General features: G+C 48.7%; 3 protein-coding genes across 14 annotated transcripts in view; 2 read left to right on the top strand and 1 right to left on the bottom strand.

Moving 5' to 3' along the window:
- The window catches only part of TNFRSF1B (TNF receptor superfamily member 1B), a 36,275-nt gene extending 32,521 nt beyond the window's left edge, over nucleotides 1-3,754 (top strand). Inside the window, exon 10 of one of the 2 annotated variants that reach the window (XM_004272410.4) lies at nucleotides 1,117-3,754. In XM_004272410.4, the coding sequence (XP_004272458.1) occupies nucleotides 1,117-1,394 (278 nt within the window). In that variant the 3' untranslated portion in view covers nucleotides 1,395-3,754. Of the gene's footprint in view, nucleotides 1-1,113 lie in introns of both variants that reach the window. The other variant, XM_012534025.3, reaches the window with a different exon arrangement.
- LOC117202358 (basic proline-rich protein-like) overlaps nucleotides 1-23,044 on the bottom strand; it is a 447,146-nt gene that overhangs the window by 102,724 nt on the left and 321,378 nt on the right. The gene's annotated exons all lie outside the window — the stretch shown is intronic.
- Nucleotides 18,851-23,044, top strand: part of VPS13D (vacuolar protein sorting 13 homolog D) — a 245,260-nt gene continuing 241,066 nt past the window's right edge. For 3 of the 11 annotated variants that reach the window (XM_049695924.1, XM_049695928.1, XM_049695925.1), the window contains exons 1-2: nucleotides 18,977-19,404; nucleotides 22,565-22,733. In XM_049695924.1, coding sequence (XP_049551881.1) covers nucleotides 22,637-22,733 — 97 coding nt within the window. In that variant the 5' untranslated portion in view covers nucleotides 18,977-19,404; nucleotides 22,565-22,636. Of the gene's footprint in view, nucleotides 18,954-18,975; nucleotides 19,405-22,564; nucleotides 22,734-23,044 lie in introns of those variants that run through there. The other 8 variants (XM_049695917.1, XM_049695913.1, XM_033432973.2 and 5 more) reach the window with 4 other exon arrangements.

Genomic DNA, 23,044 nt, shown 5'->3' with positions numbered 1-23,044 from the left:
GTACAGGCGGTATGCAGGAGGTGGTGAACTTGAAGGTGGACCAGGTAGGAATCGCTGGTGCCTTGGATGTGGGGTGTGAGAGAAAGATGGGTCCAAGGCTTTGGGACTGAGCATCTGGGTGGATGGCAGGCGTGTGAACTGAGATGGGGAGAAGCAGGTTGGACGGGATATGGGGGTGGAATCAAGCTGAGGTACAGAAGACGTGGTTGGATATATGGGCCCAGCGTGAACCCCTGCTTCACTGAGCCTGTCACCCCGTCTCTAGGAGCCATGCAGGCTCCAGAGATACGGCAGTGAACAGGGCAGAGTCATCCTTGCCTCGAGGGGATGGAAAGGGTCATTAGACCCATTTCACAGCTGAGCAAATGGAAGCTCCAAGAGTTTAGGTGACTCGGCCAAGTTTATGGAGGCAGAGCAGGGATCCAAACCCAGGACGGTCAGGCTGCGGAGCTCCGGGCATCCCGGCCTCAGTGTTGAGGACAAACTACGTCCCCACCACACCCCATCCTGGAATCCCAGATTTATGAAATCTTAGAGGCAGCTCTATGTGGAAGGAAAAGGTTTGCTGTGAATGAAGACAAGTTCAGGGTCGATGTTTAATTTCCGTAAAGGAGCAATTTCCAAGCCCTTTGATGTTGGTTCCTTGGCATAGAGATGATGGGCCAGTGGCAGGGGTCTCGCCTTTTCATAGCTGGTGTGGCCAGGGCTGCTGATGCCTTGCTGCAGTTTCGGGAAGGTAATTCATCTCTACTGCTTCACCAAGACTCTGGAATGTATCCTTCCTGTCCTGGCTCACTTCTCCGGCTCCTTGTGGGGAGTGTGTTTTGTTCTTGGAGCACCTTCACTTCCTTTATATAGTTGCCTCCTCCCATCTGTGGGGTGACTTGGGCAGGGTATTCTTATTTGACAGGTGAAGAAACTGAGGCACACAAAGGTTTACGGGACTTGCCCAAGATGACACAGCAAAGCTGAGCTAGAACAGGGGCCTCTTGCCTCCTGGCACAGTGCTCTTCCCCCGCATGTCTTAATCTGCCTCTCGGGCAGGAGGCAGGCTGTGAAGACACCCCCCACCCCAAGGCCCCAGCTGACCACTTTCTCCTGTCTTGTGTTTAGCAGAAGCATCGTCTGGTGGCCACGGGACCCAGGTCAATGTCACCTGCATTGTCAACGTTTGCAGCGGCTCTGACCACAGCTCTCAATGCCCCTCCCAGGCCAGCTCCACGAGGGACACAGACACCAGCCCCTCTGGCTCCCCGAAAGATGAGCACGTCCCCTTCTCCAAGGAGGAATGCCCTTTCCAGTCCCAGCCGGAGGCTCCAGAGACTCTGCTGCAGAGCCCAGAGGAGAAGCCCCTGCCCCTCGGTGTACCTGATGCCGGGATGAAGCCCAGCTAACCAGTCTGGCGTGGCCTGTGTCACAGCCAAGGTGGGACCAACCCCTGGTCCTTCTAGGCCCCTCCCCCGCAGGACTCTGACTCTTTCTGGGCCAAATTCCTTTAGCGGCTTCCACGGCCTCAGCCTTCCTCTCACCTGCAGGCAGACGAGGCAGGGAGAGTCATGGTGTGTCCTGTCACGGTGTGTGTCTCTCTTGGAAGGCTGGTGGACACGGATGCGCTGGGCAGCCTGGAACAAATCCCCTGCCTCTCTGAGAGCTGCCCCTGCAGCCGGTCCTGCATGCTTGGTTCCTGGAGCCCTTGTCGTTTTTGGTTTTTACTTTTCTTTTAATCCCTGGGCTCTACCCGGCTCTGGCTTCCTGCTGGGGAGGAGGGATGCTGCATGCATCAGCCTTGGAGAAGGGGCAGTGGGGAAAGAGCAGGGCTTTAGCCTGAATGTGAGACTGCAGGATGGTCCCAGTGGGGGTAGTAGGGGTGGGTGTCATCAATCAGATGGTTCTGTGCAGGGAGCGGGTGGCAACCCCTGTAGGGGACGGGAGTCCCCCAGGTTAGCTCAGGACTTCTGGAAGCGCCACCTCCAAATCCACTCCTGCTATAGCTCCATCTCGTGCCATGGGGTGGAAACCGGATGCCCAGGCAGGCAGCCTGAATGAGGGCTGTGACCTGGTTAAGACGGCAAACCTCTAACCGGAAATCTTCCAGTTTTAACATGTGGCAATTAAAAAAAAAAAACAAACAAAAAACCCATTAGCTACCATGCGGATAAACAAGCCAAGTGTAAAAAAGCCAAACTCAGAGTTTGTATCCTCTGCCTTTGAGCTTCCCTCCCATTTACCCCCAGTTTGAGCTTCCCCTCCCCCACGGTCTGGTGTGGAGCTCCAAGGCCACACCTTTTCCTATCAGGGAATTTCAGGACCTGGAGATGACTGAGGCCCCGCAGCCATCTCCTCCTACCTCAGCCTGGACCTTCCTCCTTTGCCTTCCAAGGGGATGCTCCTGTTTCTCCCGACCCCCTCCCACTGTTCTTGGAGTCCCAGGTCCCCATGGAGCCTTGGCGCCACTTTGGTACTGTGCCCACTGAGATCCTGAGTGGTCGTGAGATGCTGAGAGCCAGTCCTGTGTCTGCGTTGAGTGTTGTGGTTCTCTGTAGCCCATGTTGTCAGATCGGATGGCCTGCCGGAAGCAGCCGAAGCTAACACTTTTGCCGAGGGATTCTTCCCCGTTAAGGGGTCAGCCCACTCCCCACAAACGCATGCCCAGGCCCCGTAGACAGTGGACAAGTGTGGCCTTAACCGGATTCTGGAAGGAAGGGGGATGGGGGCCTCCTTGAGAAGACTGTTGGTTCCCTGATATCTGGATCCCTTGTTGAAAAATTCCACTGGACTTGAACTTGGCAGCTGAACTTTTGGAGGGTAGGAGAAGCCCAGCCACTACCATGGAGTGAAGAAAGGCTTCCCACTCCGGAATCAAGATGTCCCTCTGCCTGGACTGGCCAGGGTCTCCAACCACATTGGACCCTTTATGGCCGTGGAGCACCTCTGCCCCCTGGTGGACTGTCCTGGGAGGACCTCAGGCCTCATTGTCATCACTCCAGCAGAACAGGGATGAATTGGAAGGAGACTCTTTCTGGGTGTGGCCTCATTTTGTTACCAGAATTGCCACCAGACCCTTGGTCAAAACCCACCAACCCCTCCCTTGAACAGGAACTAACATACACCTTTAAGTCGCAGGGTCTGGACACAAAGAAGCTATAGGAAGAGGGAAACAAAAACTGGATAGGACCCGCTGAAACCAAGAGGGTGATGAATCTGACCTCTCGTAGACCCTGAGTCTCATTCTACACTGACTTTACTACATTAGCTACTAAATGACACACCTACAATGGCTGTGACCGGAAGTCACTGACCAAAAAAGGACAGAAAAGGGATAGCACCCCATTTCTAGGAAAACCCTGCCTCTTTCCCAGAAAAGTAATGCATTTGCCTCCCCATCATTCGTCTCACTCTAACCCCCATTGTCCTCACTCCTTAAAAGTAAATCCCTCTCACCATTAAGGCGAGAAGTGCATTTACGAACTAAGTTCCTGCTTCTCCATTCCCTGGCCATTGAATAAATCTCGCGCCGCTCTAATCTCAGCTTCGGTTTTGTTTTTGGCTGTGCGAACCCAAATGGGAAGAGGACCTTCTACTGCCAAGGCAGGGGGCCTCAGCCAGGCTAGGGCCTAAGTGGGGGGTCCATTCGACCTAATTTGGTAACAGTTTTCCAGCTTGTGGGCTTGTGTTGATCCCAAGACGAGAGTTTGCACTGTATGTATCCCAGACGACATCCCTGCTTATAAATAAACCTTTCGTTTGTTTTACACACTGGCTGCTGGCTCTGTCTTCGGGTCTGAGCTGGGGGATGTCCATGGTCCTAGTGCCTGACACCAGTGTGAGGGGGAGAAGGTTATGGCCACTGGAGTCTGACAAGTCCAGGCTGTGGCGGGACACCAGAAGCACCTGCATTACAGCTGAGAGCCCGGCTGTGCCCTCGGGCCTGTGAACAGTGGCAAGGCAGCCCTTTGTCCAGAGCCACCCAGCCGGCCTCCAAATATGCCCTCATCACTTGCCCCGTCCATCACCTTGGTCTCCTGGGCCCTCTCTGAGGGTTGCGGTGGTCTCTGCAGGTCTGCTTGTTCACGTGCTGTCCCTCCTCACTCAGGGAAACAAGACTCTGGTCTCCAGGAGGCCCCAATCTCGGAGACACCTATGAGGCCCATCACTGCGTGCTCAGACTGTAAGCAGGTAAGTTAGGGGGTCCTTGGAGAAAGAGAACCAGGGGTGGCTTTCTTTTTTTTAAAATTAATGAATGAATGAATTTTTGGCTGCGTTGGGTCTTTGTTGCTGCATGGGGGCTTTCTCTAGTTGTGGCGAGCGGGGGCTACTCATTGCGGTGCGCAGGCTTCTCATTGCGGTGGCTTCACTTTGTTGAGGAGCATGGGCTCTAGGCGCACGGGCTTCAGTAGTTGTGGCACACGGGCTCAGTAGTTGTGGCACGCAGGCTCTAGAGCACAGGCTCAGTAGTTGTGGCGCACGGGCTTAGTTGCTCTGTGGCATGTGGGATCTTCCTGGACCAAGGCTCAAACCCGTGTCCCCTGCATTGGCAGGCGGATTCTTAACCACTGTGCCACCAGGGAAGTCCGGGATGGCTTTCTTGACAGAAGAGAAGCCATTTTTGGCTTAAGCTGTTTTGTGACCTAAACCTGGCCACAATGCTTGCCCTTGAACAGGTCTCAGTAATCAATGATCTTGAGCAAAGGAATGAAGAAACAAACAATAGTCGGGCAAGAGAAGTGACAATAGCAAAGGTAATGCATCAGTTGTAAAGACTCCCAGTTCTGTATCAATGGTGAAGATTGGCCTGACGCAATCAACCACCAGATCAACTAGGGCCTGAAGGACGAGGATGTTGACCTGTTCTGACCCTCGTGACTTCAATCAACTAAAGCTTGGACTCTGCCTGCTGCCCAAGCCCCTTCATGTATATGCATGTACACTTAGCTTAAAACTTCCCCAATTTTGCTGTTTGGGAAGACATTGCTTTGGGAGAGACCCCCGGTGTGCTCCTGACTTACTGCAAGTAATCATAAATCCTTCTCTTGATCTTTGGCTTGTTCAACACCCAACAAGAGGCAAACCCAGTCTTTGGGTAACAAGATGAGCACAGGGTCTCTGGGAGCAGAGGAATACCCCAACCACAGCCAGGGGATCAGGGGAAGGGTTCTGGAGGTGACCTCTAACCTGTTCCTAAGGCATGAACAGGAGTTTTCCAGAATAAAGGATTGGGAGGAGGTTGCAGGCAAAGGGGTTTCCTCATGTCAAGGCCTGAATGGGAGAGAGACCCTGGCCCCTGAATTCACTCAGACTCCTTCCCTGTTTTCTGTCACTCCCTCACCGGACACACCTTTATTCTTGGTGACTTCCTGGACCTCCTCTTGGTGCCAAAAACTCAGCCTCTGTGCACCGGTGCCAAATCGAGTCTCAGAGACAGAGTTTCGGGTGAAGTAGAAAAGAATAGCTTTATTGCTTTGCCAGGCAAAGGGGGACATAGTGGGCCTGTGCCCTCAAAAACTGTGTGTCCCGGGCTTCCCTGGTGGCACAGTGGTTGAGAGTCCGCCTGCCGATGCAGGGGACGCGGGTTCGAGCCCCGGTCCGGGAAGATCCCACATGCCGCAGAGCGGCTGGGCCCGTGAGCCATGGCCGCTGAGCCTGCGCGTCCGGAGCCTGTGCTCCGCAACGGGAGAGGCCACAACAGTGAGAGGCCCGCGTACCGCAAAAAATAAACCAAAAACCAAAAAACAAACTGTGTGTCCCTACCTGGCGTGGGGAGGGGGATTTGGTGAGGAGTTTTATAGCAGTGGTTTACGGGTGGGGTTGCCAAACCATGACCTTCTCTGGAATGAAGAATGCTTCATCCAGTAGTTAACATCTTCCATTTGTTGGGGGGTTTAGTTCTGTAGAAGGGCTCAAAGCTACTGCTATGTGTATCCCTTTAGGTGGAACCAGGACCCTGCCCCGAGGCTGCACCATTGTTTCTTGACTGCTCCTCCCTTTTCTCTGCATCCCCCACCCTTCCCTGATTAGCAACTGTTCGAATCTGCTCTTTGGGACTCAGGGAAGGTCATGAAGGCTGGAGTCTATTCCCTACAATCAAGAAATGGGGGGGCTTCCCTGGTGGCGCAGTGGTTGAGAGTCCGCCTGCCGATGCAGGGGACACGGGTTCATGCCCCGTGTCTGGGAAGATCCCACATGCCGCGGAGCGGCTGGGCCCGTGAGCCGTGGCCACTGAGCCTGCGCATCCAGAGCCTGTGCTCCGCAATGGGAGAGGTCACAACAGCGAGAGGCCCACGTACCGCCAAAAAAAAAAAGAAATGGGGGACACAGAAAGGCTTCCTTGCCCAGGAGCCCCACAGGGTCCTGCTTGGGTTCACTATTGCTGCTGTAACAAACGAGACAAACTTAGTGGCTTAAAACAACATAAGTTCATTCTCTGTAGTTCTGGAATCAGAAGTCGGAAATCAAGGGGTCACCAGGGAGGCTAGGCTGTAAAGGGGAGTCTGTTTCTGGAGCCTCTAGGGGAGAATTCGTTTCCTTGCCTTCAGCTTCTAGAGGCACCTTCATTCCTTGGGTTGTGGCTCCTTCCCCCATTTTCAAAGCCAGCAGTGTAATACCTTCCGTAGTCAAATCTCCCTCAGCCTCCCACATGTGACTACGTTGGCCCCACCCAGGGAATCGAGGAGAATCTCCCCATCTCAAGATCCTGCCAGGTTACATTCACAGATTTCAGGGATTCGGACGTCAATGTCTTTCTGGGAGCCATTATCCAGCCTCCCAACCTCCACCATCCATACACTCTTTTAGAGAGACTATCTCACACCCTGTCTTCTCTCCTCAAACCTCTGACCTCACCCCACCATTACCGTCACCTGGTTACCTGGCTGCCCATTTCACTGAGGGGATAAAATAAACACAAGAGAACACCTCAGACTCTCCCACCATATCTAGCCTCCCACCGTATCTGTGCCCAGGGCCTCAGCTTTCTCCCCTGTGACTATGGATAAACACCCAGGCTGCTGGCTAAGGGCATCCTCCTCTCTGCTCGGGATCTCAGCATCTCTCCCAACTCTAGGACATTGCTCCAGCACCTCTCCTCTCTCCTTCCTTTAGCATCAAATTCCTGGTCTCCCGGATCTTTCCTGCCTGCATGCAAGCATACGAATGATTCTTCCATGTAAAAAACAACTTACTCCCTCACGCATTAGAATGGCAAATATAAAAAGAAAGAAAGAGAGAGAGAGGGAGGGAGGGAGGGAGGGGAGGAAGGAAGGAAGGAAGGAAAGAAAAAAAGAAAGCAAGCAAGAAAGAAAGAAAGTAAGAAAAAAAGAAAGGAAGGAAGGAAGAAAGAAAAGAAAGAAAGGAAAAAGACAGGAAGAGGAAAGAAAGAAAGAAAGAAAAAAGGAAGGAAGGAAGCATTGGTGAAGATGTAGAGAAACTGGAACATTTTTGCATTGCTGGTGAGAAAGTAAACTGGTACAGATGCTATGGAATACAGTATGGTGGTTCCTCAGAAAAATTAAATAGGGAATTGCTGTATGATCCAGTGATTCTAATTCTGATTAAACCCAAAAGAATTGAAAGCAGAGACGCAAACAGATACTCATATGCCAGTGTTCGTTGCAGCATTATTCACAATAGCTAAAAGGTGGCAGCAAACCAAGGGTCCATGGATGGGTGAATGGGCAAACAAAAGATGGCATATTTATACAGTAGAATATCATTCAGCCTTAAAAAGGAGAGAAATTCTGACACATTCTGCATGGATGGCCCTCGCAGACATTATGCTAAGTGAAAGAAGCCAATCACAAAAAGACAAATACCGTATGATTCCACTTATGTGAGGCCCCCAGAGCAGCCAAATTCAGAGAGACAGAAAGTAGAATGGGGGTTGCCAGAGGCTGGGGGGAGAGGGGTATTTGGAGTTAATGTTTACTGGGTACAGAATTTCCAATTTTGTAAGATGAAAAGAGTTAGGGACACGGATGGTGGTGATGGTTGCCCAACGTGGTGAATATGCAGGCATACCTTAGAGAGAGTGCAGGTTTGGTTCCAGACCACCACAATAAAGCGAGTCACATACATTTTTTGGTTTCCCAGTGTATATAAAATTTACGTTTACACCTCACTGTAGTTTATTAAGTGTGCAATAGCATTATGTCTAGAAACACAATGTACATACCTTAATTAAAAAATACTTTATTGGACTTCCCTGGTGGCGCAGTGGTTAAGAATCCACCTGCCAGTGCAGGGGACACGGGTTCGAGCCCTGATCCGGGAAGATCCCACATGCTGCGGAGCCACTAAGCCCGTGCGCCACAACTACTGAGCCTGCGCTCTAGAGCCCGCGAGCCACAACTACTGAGCCCGAGTGCCACAACTACTGAAGGCTGCGCACCTAGAGCCCGTGCTCCGCAACAAGAGAAGCCACCGCAATGAGAAGCCCGCACACCGCAACGAAGAGCAGCCCCAGCTCGCTGTAACTAGAGAAAAGCCCGCACGCAGCAGCAAAGACCCAAGGCAGCCAAAACAAAAACAAAAAACAAAACTTTATTGCTAAAAAATGCCAACCATCATCCGAGCCTTCAGTGAGTCGTAATCTTTTTGCTGGTGGAGGGTCTCACCTTGATGTTGATGCTGCTGACTGATCAGGGCGGTGGTTGCTGAAGGTTCTTATTTTTAAAAATAAGACAACAGGGGCTTCCCTGGTGGTGCAGTGGTTGAGAGTCTGCCTGCCAATGCAGGGGACACGGGTTCGTGGCCCGGTCCGGGAGGATCCCACATGCCGCGGAGCGGCTGGGCCTGTGAGCCATGGCCGCTGAGCCTGTGCGTCCGGAGCCTGTGCTCCGCAACGGGAGAGGCCACAACAGGGAGAGGCCCGCGTACCGCAAAAAAAAAAAAAAAAAAAAAAATTGGAGTCAATCCTCTCAAACCCTACAGCTGCTTTATCAACTACGTTTATATAAGATTCTAAATTCTCTACTGTCATTTCAACAATCTTCATATCACCTGTACCAGGAGTACATTCCATCTCAAAAAACCCACTTTTTTTTGCTCATCCATAAGAAGCAAGTCCTCATCCATTCAAGTTTTATCGTGAGATTGCAGCAATTCAGTCACATCTTCAGTCTCCACTTCTAATTCTACTTCTTTTGTTATTTCTACCACATCTGCCGTTATTCCTCCACGGAAGTCTTAAATCCCTCGAAGTCATCAATGAGCATTGGAATCAACTTTTTCTAAACTCCTATTAAGGTTGATGTTTTGACCTCATCTCATGAATCATGAATGGTCTTAATGGCATCTAGAATGGTGACTCCTTTCTAGAAGGGTTTTTTAGCTTACTTTGCCCAGATCCACCAGAGGACTCACTATCTATGGCAGCTATAGCCACACAAAATGTATTTCTTAAATAATAAGACTTGAAAGTTGAAATTACTCCTTGATCCATGAGCTGCAGAATGGGTATTCTGTTAGCAGGCACGAAGACATTAATCTCCATCAGAGCTCATGAGTGACCAGGTGCATTGTCAATGAGCAGTAATATTTGGAAGGAATCTTTGTTTCTGAGCAGTAGATCTCAACAGTGGGCTTAAAATATTTAGTAAACCATGTTGTAAACAGATGTGCTGTCAATCCAAGCTTTGTTGGATTTATAGAGTGCAGGCAGAGTAGATTTAGCATAATTCTTAAGGGCCCTAGGATTTTCATAATGGCAAAATGCGCATTGACTTTAACCTAAAGTCACCAGCTACATTAACCCCTAACAAGAGAGTCAGTCTGTCCTTTGAAGCTTTGAAGCCAGGCACTGACTTTTCCTCTTTAGCTATGAAAGTCCTAGATGCCATCGTCTTCCAATAGAAGGTTGTTTCAGCTACGTTGGAAATCTGTTGTTTAGCGTAGCCACCTTCATTCATTATCTTAGCAAGATCTTCAGGATAACTTGCTGCAGCTTTTATATCAGCACTTGCTGCTTCACGTGGCACTTTTATGTTATGGAGACGGCTTCTCTCCTTCAGCCTCGTGAACCAACCCCTGCTGCCTTCAAACTTTTCTTCTGTCGTTTCCTCACCTCCCTCAGCCTTCCTAGAATTGAAGAAAGTTAGAGCCTTGCTCTGGGTTAGGCTTTGGCTTAAGGCATTGTTATGGCTGGTTTGATCTTCGATCGAGACCACCAAAACTTTCTCCATATCAGCAATAAGGCTGTTTCGCTTTCTCATCATTCATATATTCACTGGAGTAGCACTTTTAATTTCCTTCAAGAACTTTCCTTTGTATTCACAACTTGGCTAACTGGCACAGGAGGCCTACCTGCCTATCTCAGCTTTCAACCTGCCTTCCTCAGTAAGCTTCATCATTTCTAACTTTTTTTTTTTTTTGGCTGCATCAGGTCTTAGTTGCGACATGCAAGATCTTCGTTCAGGCATGCGGGATCTTTCACTGCGGCCCACGGGCTTCTCTCTAGCGGGCTTCTTTCTAGTTGTGGTGTGTGGGTTTTTTCTCTCTCTCGTTGAGGCGTGCAGGTTCAGTAGTTGTGGCATGTGGGCTTAGTTACCCCGCTGCTTGTGGGATCTTAGTTCCCCGACCAGGGATCGAACCCACGTCCCTGCATTGGAAGGCAGATTCTTTACCACTGGACCACCAGGGAAGTCCCCCATCATTTCTAACTTTTGATCTAAAGTAAGAGACGTGTGATTCTTCCTTTCACTTGAACACTTAGAGGCCATTGTAAGGTTATTAGCTGGCATGATTTAAATATTGTTGTGTCTCGGGGAACAGGAAGGCCTGAGGAGAGGGAGAGAGATGGGGGAATAGTTGGTCAGTGGAGCAGTCAGAACATACACAACGTTGATTAACTTCACCATCTTATATGGGCGTGGTTTTGGATGCCCCCCAAACAATTGCAATAGTAACATCAAAAATCACTGATCACATTTCACCATTACAAATATAATAATAATGAAAAAGTTTGAAATATTTCAAGAATTTTTAAAGTTTTGGCCGTGCCGCGGGCTTGCAGGATTTTAGTTCTCCAACCAGGGATTGAATCCAGGGCCCTCGGCAGTGAAAGCGTGGAGTCCTAACCACTAGACCACCAGGGAATTCCCGAAATATTTCAAGAATTACCAGAACGTGACACAGAGATACAAAGTGAGCAAATGCTTTTGGAAAAATGGCACCGATAGACTTGCTAGACGCACAGTTGTCACAAATCTTCAGTTTGTAAGAAACGCAACGTCTGCAAAGCACAATAAAGGGAAATGCAATAAAACAAGGTGTGCCTGTACTTAAGGCCACTGAACTGTTCTCTCAGGAATGATTGAGATTGCAGATTTTATGTTATGTGCATTTCGCTACAATTACAAACAGCAAAACCTCCTTGAAAACAATTCTCCCTTCAGTTACTGTCAGATTTCCCAGCTACTGTTTTGTTTTGTTCTGTTTTTTTGGCCACACTGCACAGTTTGTAGGATCTTAGTTTCTGGACCAGGGATTGAACCCAGGGCCATGGAGGTGAAAGTGCTGAGTCCTAACCACTGGACTGCCAAGGAACTCCCAGCTACTCCTAACAGCAAAACACGTAGAAAATGTTGTCTGTTGGCATTCACCGTCTCCAATTTATCTTCTTTCATTTTCTCTTGAGCTCACACCAGTGAGGCTGTGTCCACCTCACCACTAAAACTCTACTGGCCAGGTCGCTGCTGACACTAACCCTGCTGCTTGAGTCACAGAGGCTCTCAGGTCTCCTCTCACTCCCCCTGTGGGCAGCGTTTGACCCAAGTGACCAGCCCCCTCCCTGAAACACGCTGCTCACCTGCTTCCAGGAGCACACACAGCCCTGGCTCTCCTGCCGGCTCGTCTCGGGGGCTCCTCCTGCCTCCTTTGCTTCTCCCTCCTCATCTCGGCCCTCGGGCATCTTCTCCACCTCCCACACCCTCCCCTGCGAGTCCCATCCAGCATCATGGCTTTAAGTACCACAAATGCATCCTGCCGGCTCCCAGTGTTTGAATGGGTAAGTATTTACTGTGCTCCTACTTCACAGCTGGCTCTGCTCTAGGTGTTGGGATACAGCAACGACTAAAACAAATGGGTGGGAAGAGAGACAATAAGAAAACACACAGGGGCTTCCCTGGTGGCGCAGTGGTTGAGTGTCCGCCTGCAGATGCAGGGGACACGGGTTCGTGCCCCGGTCTGGGAAGATCCCACATGCCGCGGAGCGGCTGGGCCCGTGAGCCATGGCCGCTGAGCCTGCGCGTCCGGAGCCTGTTGCTGCGCAACGGGAGAGGCCGCAGCAGTGAGAGGCTCGCGTACCGCAAAAACAAAAAAACAAAACAAAACAAAACAACAACAACAAAAAGAAAACACACAAATGGCTTACAGCAGATGGTACAAGTATTAAATTAGGGGTATTACGTGCTTCTTAATAGCATCTAATCTACTTTTTCTTTGCACCAGTCAGCATCCCAGGATAGAGCTCTCATTCCCACTCATGTTTATGGGGTACTGCTCTTCGGTACAGTATACCTAACTCATTAATTATGGCTGGGCCATAATTAATGGGAGTAGTATTTTCTAAAAATGGATTCATGCACACATCCAAGCCACATTAAAATTTCAACTTAGAGTTTCTACAAAGTCTGTCTCCTTTCTATGTGAGGAGAATGAAGCTGGCCACAGAGAACGGAAGGATTGGGGGATCCCCCTCCTGGATCAGGACATCAGGGAAGGGACCAGAGAGGTGACTTGGAGAAGAGGCCTGACGAATGGAGGGAGGGCCGGAGCATGACCTGGGGCTAGGATGGGGCACAGTGAGAGGGAAAGAGAGGGGCCAGGTCTAAAGGGCTTCCCCTGTCCTGCTAAGGTGGGCAGTGGGCAAAGGGACTCACTGAACACTTGTAGCTACCTAGACGTAGCGCTAGATCTCACAGGTTAAGGGCTCACTCCCAGAAGACTGCCTTCATTTCACACACCAATCACAGGTCCAGGTGTTACCTGTGCTTCCAACCGACCTCTTATACGACAACCAACTTTGGTTTCATTACTTTGCTAAAGCAGCTCATAGGACTCAAGAAAACAGTTTACTTATTAGGCTACCAGCTTATTACAAAGGATACAGCTCAGAGTCAGGAAGAGCCAGACAGAAGAGATGCAAAGGGCAACGTTTATGTGAGAAGGGGCCGGGGCTTGCGTGCTCCTTCTGGGTGCACCACCCTCCCAGCACATCCACTTGTTCAGCTGGACGCTTTCTGAACCCTGTCCTTTTGGGGTTTTAGGGAGGCTTCATTAATAGGCATGCTTGATTGAATCACTGGCCATTGGTGATTGACTCAACCTCCAGCCCCTCTTCCCAACCCAGAGGTAAGGGGCTGAGGTGGAAAGTTCCAACCCTCTAATCATTCCCCTGGCAACCAGGGGGTTCATTCCCCTGGCAACCAGCCCTCATCCTTAGGGGCTTTCCAGAAGCCACCTATTAACATAAACTTAGGTGTGACTGAAAGGGGTTTGATATGAATAATAAGACACTGGTTTTGCCTTTATGGCTCTGGAGCTATTTCAGAAATGAGGACCCAAGGACAAATATCTGAACAAAAGATGTTCCATTGCTCTCATCACTTGCGAAATTCCAAAGGTTTTTTAAGAGTTGTGAGCCAGGAATGGAGGATGAAGATCAAATATATACTTCTTATTATAAATCACAATATCACAGTGGGTAAATTTGGAGTAACTGAAGGCAGCCACCTGCCTGATGGGTGAACCAGTCAAAATGGGCCAGTTGAAGACCCTCCTGCTTCTTTCTTTTCTTTAACTGAGACAGAACAAGTGGTTTCAATGAGGCAGAGGCCAGCACAGATGGGAGCAAGCAACCTGTGGATTCCTCTTCATCTAGTCTGCATTCAGGCATCATTGTTACGGGGCACTGGTGGATTAGCACGGAAGTCAACAGTTGTGGGCCTTCAAGTCCACCTTTCCAGGTGTGAATCCTGGCTCCACCACCTTCTGTCTGTGTGACCTCAGGCAAGTTAATGACCTTCTCTGTGCCTCACTCTCCTTATCTCTAAAATGAGGTTAAAGTATTACGTCCCTCAGAGTAAGGGATTAATGCATGAACTACTATCTGTGAAATACTTGGAATTGTGCCTGACACATAGTAAGTGTTCAGTAAATATAAGTGGCTATTTTTGTGTGTTGGGGGGGTGGTCCTGGGGATGCAACAGAATGCCAGCTGGAGCTGGCATGCTAGGAGGGACTGTGTGAAAAAATATGTGTAGACTATGCCCGTGGTGAGTGCTAAGAAGAAAAATAAAGCAACGTAAGGGGACAGACTGGAGTGGGGGTATTGCTGGTTTGCAAGGGGAGTTCAGGAAGGCTTCTCTGAGGAGCTGGTATTTGAGCAGAGGCCTTGGTAAAGGGAGGGTGGGACAGCCTTGGAACCCCAGGGACAGGACATGAGGTCAAGAGGGTGTCTTCAGAAGCCAGGGGAAGGATGTTGGGTTTTATTTCCCACATCATGGGAGAGATCTGAGCATTGCCTGCTCTAAGAGTTGCGAAACCGAGCTTCGGTTATTTTATCTCCATAATTGCTCCGGGAGATAGGCAAGGTACCCATTATCTCTGCCGTGCAGAGGAAGGCAGGACCGTCTGGGCTTGATACTCATCTAAGGAGTTGAGTTGGGTGGACAGTCTGTTTACTGTGGGAGGCTCCTGATAACCAGCTCTGTAGAATTTTCTCTCTCTCTGGGGACTTCTCTGCTCCACCTGGAGCTCTATATTCAGAAACCAGAAACCAGGGCAGCATCTGGAAAGCTGGGCGTTTGCTCAGGGCAAACCTAAAGGTTAAGAGTCCTGCGATTGTACCTTAGCTCCACCCATAACCTGCTGTGTGAACTTGGAGTAGCCACTGTCCCTCTCTGGAGCTCAGAATCCCTCTGTAAGATGATGGGGCTGACCCCTGAGCTATGGTCTGTGCTTTGTCCTTCTTCCCACAGAGTGACAGTACCACCCCTGCCCAGGCTGTCTGCATTTTCTCAAGAGACTCTGGACCTGCACTGTCAAATACAAATACTGAATTTTGAAGACTTAGTACAAAACATATATAAAATAGCTCAGTAATAATTTTTATACTGATTACATGTTGAAATGATACTATTTTGGAGATGTTAGGTTAAATAAAATATTAACACTAATTTCACCTGTTTCTTTGCACTTAGTGTGGCCGCTAGGGAACTTAGAATTATGTGTGTGGCTTGCATTTCTATTGGACAGTGCTGCTGTGGAAACTTCTGGATCTGATTCATGCATATTTAAAATTATAGCTCCCTCTCCCCTAAGATGCCTACCTCTCCCATGGGACTCTTACAGTACTTATCACCTTCTCAAATATTGTATAATTTACATGTGTTATATTTATTGCTCACCATCTGCTCCTCTTGCTAGAATACAAACTCCAATAGGGCATTTTTATAGACAAAAATATGTCTGTTTTGCTCAGTGATGTAGCCCCAAGTGCTTAGAAGAGTGCCTAGGGTATAGGAGGTGCTCAATAAATGGTGAAAGAATAAACGAATGAATGTAAGCCTAGGGAGGATGGGGGTTCCACCATTGCCAATTCTTCCTTTTTTTTTTTTTTTCTAGAGAAGCTCCAAATATAGATTTTTCACAAGTGATCTCCAGCTTTTAAAATGTAACTTAACTTCAATTATTTTAAGGCTTTGTGTGGGCCAAAAGGAACATTTCTCCAGCAGTTTTGGCTGACTGTCTGCAGCCGCTCTGGTCTAGATGATCTGAAGGCCGGGTAGGGAGGGGCCTGATACTGGGGAGTACTGAGCAGGGCCCCTCAAATCTGCCTGCCCCAGAAAACCTGGCCCTTCTGGGCCAACATACATCTCAGAGTCTAGGGTGGATGGTAATTAAGGATATCCGCCATCTCCTGCAGCCCCTCACCCGTTATGTGTCAGAAACTTGCAACTTTGGAGACCATAGCATGGGTGGGGGACCATGGGAGGACCTTCCCTGTGGCCAACACAACCCCTTTCCTTCTGCCAGGACAACATTTGACCTCTCTGTTCCCTGTTTTGTCCATAACGAGTATAAATTTTGCTCTAATAATTGAAGCTCAGGGCTGTGGGCTGGTGCGGGAAAGGCTGAGGCCATTATGGACAGGGATTCAGGCTCACAGCAGAGTCCTGCCTTGTCCTATGGTCTCTCTGCATGACTTTAAGTTCCTTCCCCTTCCTAGTCCTCAGTTTCTCCTTCTGTACAATGAGGGCTTTGGACCAGCTCTGCATTTCCAAATCCATCATCTGGGGAGCTGGGTCCCCCTGCAGACTCCCTGAACTTGAACCCTTGGGGGCCAGTTCTTCCCACTGAGGCCTCCATCTAAAACTGTACAGTCCTCCTTCCTACCTTGCTTCCCTGCGTTATTTCTCTTTAGTGCCCATCACCATCCTGTTCGCTCTATATTTTATGCTGACTTTGTTTGTTCTCCGTCTCTCCTCCCTTGCTGGTATGTAAGTCCCAGGAGGGAGGAGATCTTTTAAATATCAGCTTTATTGAGGAATAATGAACAGAAAACACAATTTCAATTTTAAGTGCACACTTCAATGAACTTTGACAACTGTATACGGACTCATGATCATCACAACCATCAAGATCCAGAACAGCTCCATCACCCTGAAAAGTTCCCTCCTGTCCCTTCCTAGTCAATCCCCTCCCTCCACCCCTGTCCCCTGGCCACTACTGGTCTGCTTGTGCCATCCTAGTTTAATAGCACAGAAATGAAATCATTATGGTACCTGGCCTTGCGCGGCCGGGCTTTTTTCACAAAGCTAATACTTCTGAGGTTCCTCCAAGACAGTATCTGTATCAGCAGTTTGCTCCTTTTTACTGCTGAGTAGTATTCCACTGTATGGGTCCACTGCAATCTCTTTTCTTCTTTTATAAACATTTAAATTATTTATTTATTTACTTTGGCTGCACTGGGTCTTAGTTGCGGCATGCGGGATCTTTAGTTGTGGCATGCGGACTTCTTAGTTGCGGCACGCATGCAGGATCTAGTTCCCTGACCAGGGATTGAGCCCAGACTCCCTGCACTGGGGCGTGCAGTCTTACCCAGTGGACCACCAGGGAAGTCCCTGCAATATCTTTATCCATTCTCCTGTTGATGGATATTTTGATTATTTCCTGTTTTGGGCTATGATGAATAAAGCTGCTATGAATATTTGTGTATAAGTTTTTGCATGCACATGTGCTTTCATTTCTCTTGCATAAATACCTGGGAGTGGGATGGCTGTGTGGTAAACGTATGTTAAGATTGATAAGGGACCGAGGCCCAAAGACTCTCAGTGATACTGGTTGAAGGAATGGTGCCCTGGCATCTGCGTTTTAAATAAACTCTCCAGGTACAGTCAGGTGTCTCTGTGTTGGAAGATCTGGACCCTGAGCTCCTTCAGCTCTGATGGCTGCCTTCCCTTCTGCCTTCTGTGGAGTCTAGGGTTTTACACCCAAACCTCAGCTTCTGGGGGGACCCAGTGTTGAGATTCTGATGGGTTGACCCCCACCTCAGAGAAACTCAGGCCTTGCTTGGGAGTGAGTCAGCCCACAAGCACCTTCATTAGCTTAGCATCATGAGGGCTGATAAATGTCATGGTAAATAGATAGTCTTGCAACCTTGCCGGCCTGTGACCTTTGTCTTCTGACTTTTTATGAGCCTGAGATGTTCTTCCTGCCCTTCTGGTGATAATCCAAGATGAGGCGTTCATTTGTTCATTCTTTCATAGCATTGGGCCTTTTCTGTGCTAGGCCATGTCTAGGTACTGAGGAAACATTTGTGAAAAAGACATAATTTCTGCTGTCAGTGAACTTTCAGGGTGATGAAAGATAACATAGGTATAAACAAATAAGATGATCTCATCTCAGGCAGCATTAAGTTCTGTTAAGATAATATAACAGGGTAATGGATGAGGGGAACTTCAGATATGGCAGCAGAGAAATCCTCTCTGAGATGGAATATTTGAAGCAAGGAGTGGCCTGTATGATTATCCAGAGCTGCCCTGTAGTCATACAAGTCTATTGAGCACTTGAAATGTAGCTAGTTTGTATTACGATGTGCAGTAGTGTAAAACACACACCAGGTTTAAAAAACTAATATAAAAAACCCCCAAAATACCTTATTAATAATTTTTTTCTGTTGGTTCCAGGTTGAGATGATAATATTTAGAACATATTGGATTAAATAAAATACATTATTAATTTCACCTTTTTCTTTTTCCTGTAAAAAATGTACCGACTAAATAAATGTACTATGTGGCTTGCATTATATTCCCATTGGACAGCAGTTAGGGTAAAAGCATCCTAAGCAGAGAGATGCAAATGCAAAAGTCCCGGGGCAGGAACTGAAGGATGCTGGGACAGAGCGGGCCCGGGAAAGAGTGGCAGAAATGCGAATGGAACAAATTCAGTAGGAGCTTGGTGTCGGCTCTCTGAGGAGGTGGGTTTTAACTTAAGTATAATGCGGAAGAGGTTTTAACAGGAAAGTGGCATGGTATTAATTATGTTTTAACAGACTCCTGCGGCTGATAAGCGGCGAACAGATTGCGGGCGGGTCGTTGTAGACGGAAGAATTCTGGGTTCTAATACTTCTGAGCCAATATGTCCTGTATATTATCCTTCCCCCGGACTCGGTTTACCCCCGCGCTGTAAAATGGGGGGGCTGTTTGGGCCTTTCTACCGCTTCAGCCCCAGCACCTGCGAGCCCTGGAGGGGCGGGCAGCCCTGCAGGAGCGGCCGCGGGCGCCAGGGGCCGCCTCCTCGATGACTCGGCGCTCGGCTGGCCAGGCGCAGGCGCGTCGCCCGCTCGATTGGTCGGGTCGGGGCGGGTCTGAGCGCAGCGGGCCAGCGCCATTGAGGAGCTGCGAAGAGGAAGCCCCGCGCAGTGCTTGGCTGGGGCGGGCGGCCCGGGACACCTACAGGTACGGGCCGAGGCGGGGCGGCGCCGGGCGGCGAGCAGGGCCGGGGGCCGCAGGGCGGGCGTGGACCTGCGGTCGACCGCTCCGACTTCGTTTCAGACCTGGAAGCCCCGGCCCGCCCGGGCGGAGCGCTGCGCTGGGAGCCCGGGGACCCCGGCGTCCGGCCCTCCGGCGGTCTAAGCTCCTCGGGGGATCCCTGGGGTGTCCGAGCCCCAGACGGCCCCGAGCGCCCCGCCCTCACCGGGACTCTCGAGTCCGAGGCCCTGCGGGCACCCGCGCCATATGCTCGGGCGTCCTGAGTCTCCGAGGACTTCGGCGTCCGTGTTCTGGGGAGTTTGAACCCCCGCCGGACCCGCACGCTTTTCCGGGTCGGGGCAGCCTGGTGCCCTGGGATCGAGGGGGTGTCAGGCCGCGTCTCCCCGCCGGAGCCTCGGTCTCCACGCGGGAGCCCAGGGTATGAGCTCCCTTGCCTTATGCCCAAGAACATGGCTCCAGTCAGGGCTCCAGAGGATCTTAAACATCCCCTTCTCCAGCCTTCTGGGGTCTCGTTCTGGGATGGGACATCAGGCCTCAAACCTCTCTTTATCCCTCGCCTCCCGGGGTCACATCCTGGCTGAGCCCCTCCTTCCGGGGCTGGGACGCGCGGCTGTGTTCCTTTCAGGCTGTATCTGGGAGGTGGGCTCTCGGTCCCCTGGAGCCGGGCTTAGGGTTCTGAGAGCAGAGGGGCGGCAGGCGGGCTGGAGGAGCCTCGCCTCCTGGGCAGTCTCCTTCCTGCCGGGCCTCCGCCCCTCTCCGGCCTCCGATGTCCGAGCTCGCAGGGCCGGCAGCCCTCAGCCCCGCCGCCTCCGCTCCCGCGTCCTGTTGCCAGCCCTTCCTACTCAGGGCTCCAGGGCTCCAGCCGCTCCTCGAGGGAGGGGCCTGGCTCAAGGTCATGGCCGGCTGTCTGCCCACCGGTAGGCTGAGCACTGATCCCCAGTGTCACCTGCCCCACCGATTAGGGGAGGCCAGGTGGGGTTAGTACCAGGCCTAGAAACCCTGATGGACCAGAGTGTAAAAACACTTTGGGATTCTGGCCAGTCTGGCGGCCTTTCCTGACACCGGATTCCTTAACGGAATCCTTGAAGTGGCCTCAAACCTGCTCTAGATGCTTAGCAGAGCTAATGGCTGCCGTCTAGCTTGGGCCTCAGTGTACTTACTGCACAGGGCGTTTTATAGTGTTTCTTACCCCATCTTCTTTTAATCAGTGCTTTGCATTCGTCCACCTTCAGGGAAGGTAGGGTAGGGCCAGATCTTGTGTGCAAACTGACGGTTGTTTCCCTTTATGAGGAGAGCATTTGTGGACGGCACCAGAGAGAGTTTGTTGGCACTTAGGACCAGAATCAATGGCAGCAACTTCAGAAGTAAAGAGTTTTCCAACTTTGGCTCTTTGCCTAAGTGTGTTTGGACTCTACATAGTAAGACTAGGTTAGTCAGGTTCATGTTTTGTTTTTGTAGGTTTACTCATTTAAAGTTATAGAAAGAAGTGTTTCCTTTACTCAGGCTGTTAAACATTTCTTATTTTAAGAAATTTGTTCTTGTAATCTCTTCTTTAAATAAGTGTATGCAGTAATTTTTAGCAGATTCCTAATTTTACATAAAAATGTAGCTTTAAAAAAGATCTTTGGAAAGAAATTAGTATTTTTCCAAATGCTGTTTATTTTCTTATGTTTTTACTGTCGTTGTTGACAAAAGTTAATCTTCTGTGGAAATGCAGGACACAATTGACAAATAAAAACAGATTTTTCCTGGAGGTTAACTCTTGTACAGCTTTGTGTTTGGGGGTTTCTGGTGGGTGGAGGCCTCTCAGTTGGGGTAAGAGTATCTCCTGGCACTAAGGTGAATAACTGGAGGTGGGGCAAAGTGCTTGGAAAGGATCCCGAAAGGGCCGGTTCCAAGTGGGATGCCTGCCACAGCAAACCTGGAGTGTCAGGCTTGGTAGGCTGGTGTCCGACATGCTTGGCTCAGAGCAAGATTTGGAGCCCACAGTTCTAACTAGGATCTACTAGCTGAGCAGTCTTGGAACCCATTTAAACTTTGGTGTCTCAAGTTCCCTCATGTTAACTTTACGGAATACTAAAAATAATCTCTGTTTTGTAATGCTAATAAACAGCAGTTATTGTAATGACAGCAGTAAATCAGCACTGACTGTAAATACTGCAGCTGGAACCAGAGGATTTCTGTTGTCTGCAGTTACTGACTAAGGGGGTCCCTTGTATCAGCACTGTCTGGTGTCCAGGTACCAGCAATGCAGCTCCAGGACAGTTAAGAAGAACGATAAACCACTGTTGTCTTCCTTCCATTTATATCATTTTATGAATGAGCCTGATGAAGAGGTTTGCAAAATTGATTTCGGGAAGGCTTAAAGAGGATCGGTGCAGAATATGAAGTTTATTGATGCAATCTCTTAGGCCATTTTTGCCTTAATCTAGGAGAGGGTTTCTCAACCTTGGTACTATTGGCATTTGGGGCTGGAAAATTCATTGCTGCGGGGGGCTACCTCGTGCATTGTAGGAGGTTTAGCAGCCTCCATGGTCTCTTCTCACAAGGTACCAGTAGCAATCCCCCCAGTCGTGATATTCAAAAATGTCTCTAGACATTGCCATATCACATCTGGATGAGAACCTCTGATCAGGACAGTCTAGTCCCCAGGTCAGTCACCAAAAGCAAGCAGTTTAACTATCAGTTACATCGAAAAGATACACAACTTTGAATTGTAGGTAATTTTTGGTAAATTTATAAGTGACTATCCCTTGCAGCTGCATCAAAATGCAGATGTATTGGTTTGGCCCTCCATTTACTGGTGGGGGCATCGTATAGTGCTTTTCATCCCATCTTTTTTTTTTTTTTTTTTTAAATTGAAGTATAGTTGATTTACAATATTGTGGTAGTTTCAGGTATACAGCAAAGTGATTCAGTTATGTATATTTCAGATTATTTTCTATTATAGGTTATTATACAATATTGAATATTCTTCCCTGTGTTATGCAGTAAACCCTTGTTGCTTATCTATTTTATATATCTTAGTGTGTCTGTTAATCCCATACTCCTAATTTATCCCTCCCCTCTTCCCCCTTTAGTAACCATAAGTTTGTTTTCTATGTCTGTGAGTCTGTTTCTCTTTTGTATATAGATTCATTTATATTATTTTTCAGATTTCACATATAAACGATATCATATAATATTTGTCTTTCTCTGTCTGACTTCACTTAGTTTGATAGTCTCTAGGTCCATGCATGTTGCTACAAATAATATTTCCTTCTTTTTTATGGCTGAGTAGTATTCCATTATATATATGTGTGTGTGTATGTGTGTGTGTGTGTGTATATATATATATATATATATATATATATATATATACACACCACACCTTCTTTATCCATTCATCTGTTGATGGACACTTAGGGTGCTTCCATGTCTTGGCTATTGTAAACAGTGGTGCAGTGAACATTGGTCACCCCATCTTTTCTTAAATCTGTGATTTGCATCCAGCCACCTTCAGGGCAGGTAGAGTAGGATATCAGCTTGGAAAAACTGTCAGGTTTTTCTGTTCATTTCCTTTTTTTTTTCTTTCATAGATTCTTCTGTGACCATGAGAGAGAGAAATAATGATCCATGAGTTTTAAACACCTTGTCTTGAGGATATAGTCATGTTGGAAGGTCTTGTAGCCTGGGTTCTCAATACCTATCTAGGGAAATATGTCAATAACCTGAACACTGATCAGCTGTCCGTTGCGCTTCTGAAAGGTGAGTGCATGTATCTCTTTTTGGTGAAGTATGCTTTGCAGATTGCATTTCTATTTTTTATGTTCTTTTTGTTGTATTGAGAGTAATAAACCCCGATGGACAGATGGCTTTGTATTAAATATGTGTAAAAGGAAATAATGTTCTTCCATATGACACTGATTATTATTACAGGGTAACTTAAGTATATAGCTGGATTGTTGTAGGTTTTAGGGGACTGTTAAATATTAAAAGGAAAATAAAAAAGAAAACCATGCTACTGGTGACTGTGCTTTACCCCAGTTAATTTTTTAGTTTTATGAAGCTTTGTGGAG

This window comes from Orcinus orca, chromosome 1 (assembly GCF_937001465.1).
Source record: "Orcinus orca chromosome 1, mOrcOrc1.1, whole genome shotgun sequence".
NCBI classification, from domain to species: Eukaryota; Metazoa; Chordata; class Mammalia; order Artiodactyla; family Delphinidae; genus Orcinus; species Orcinus orca.
Note: the sequence above shows the minus strand (reverse complement) of the source record. Positions and strands in the feature narration are given on the sequence as shown.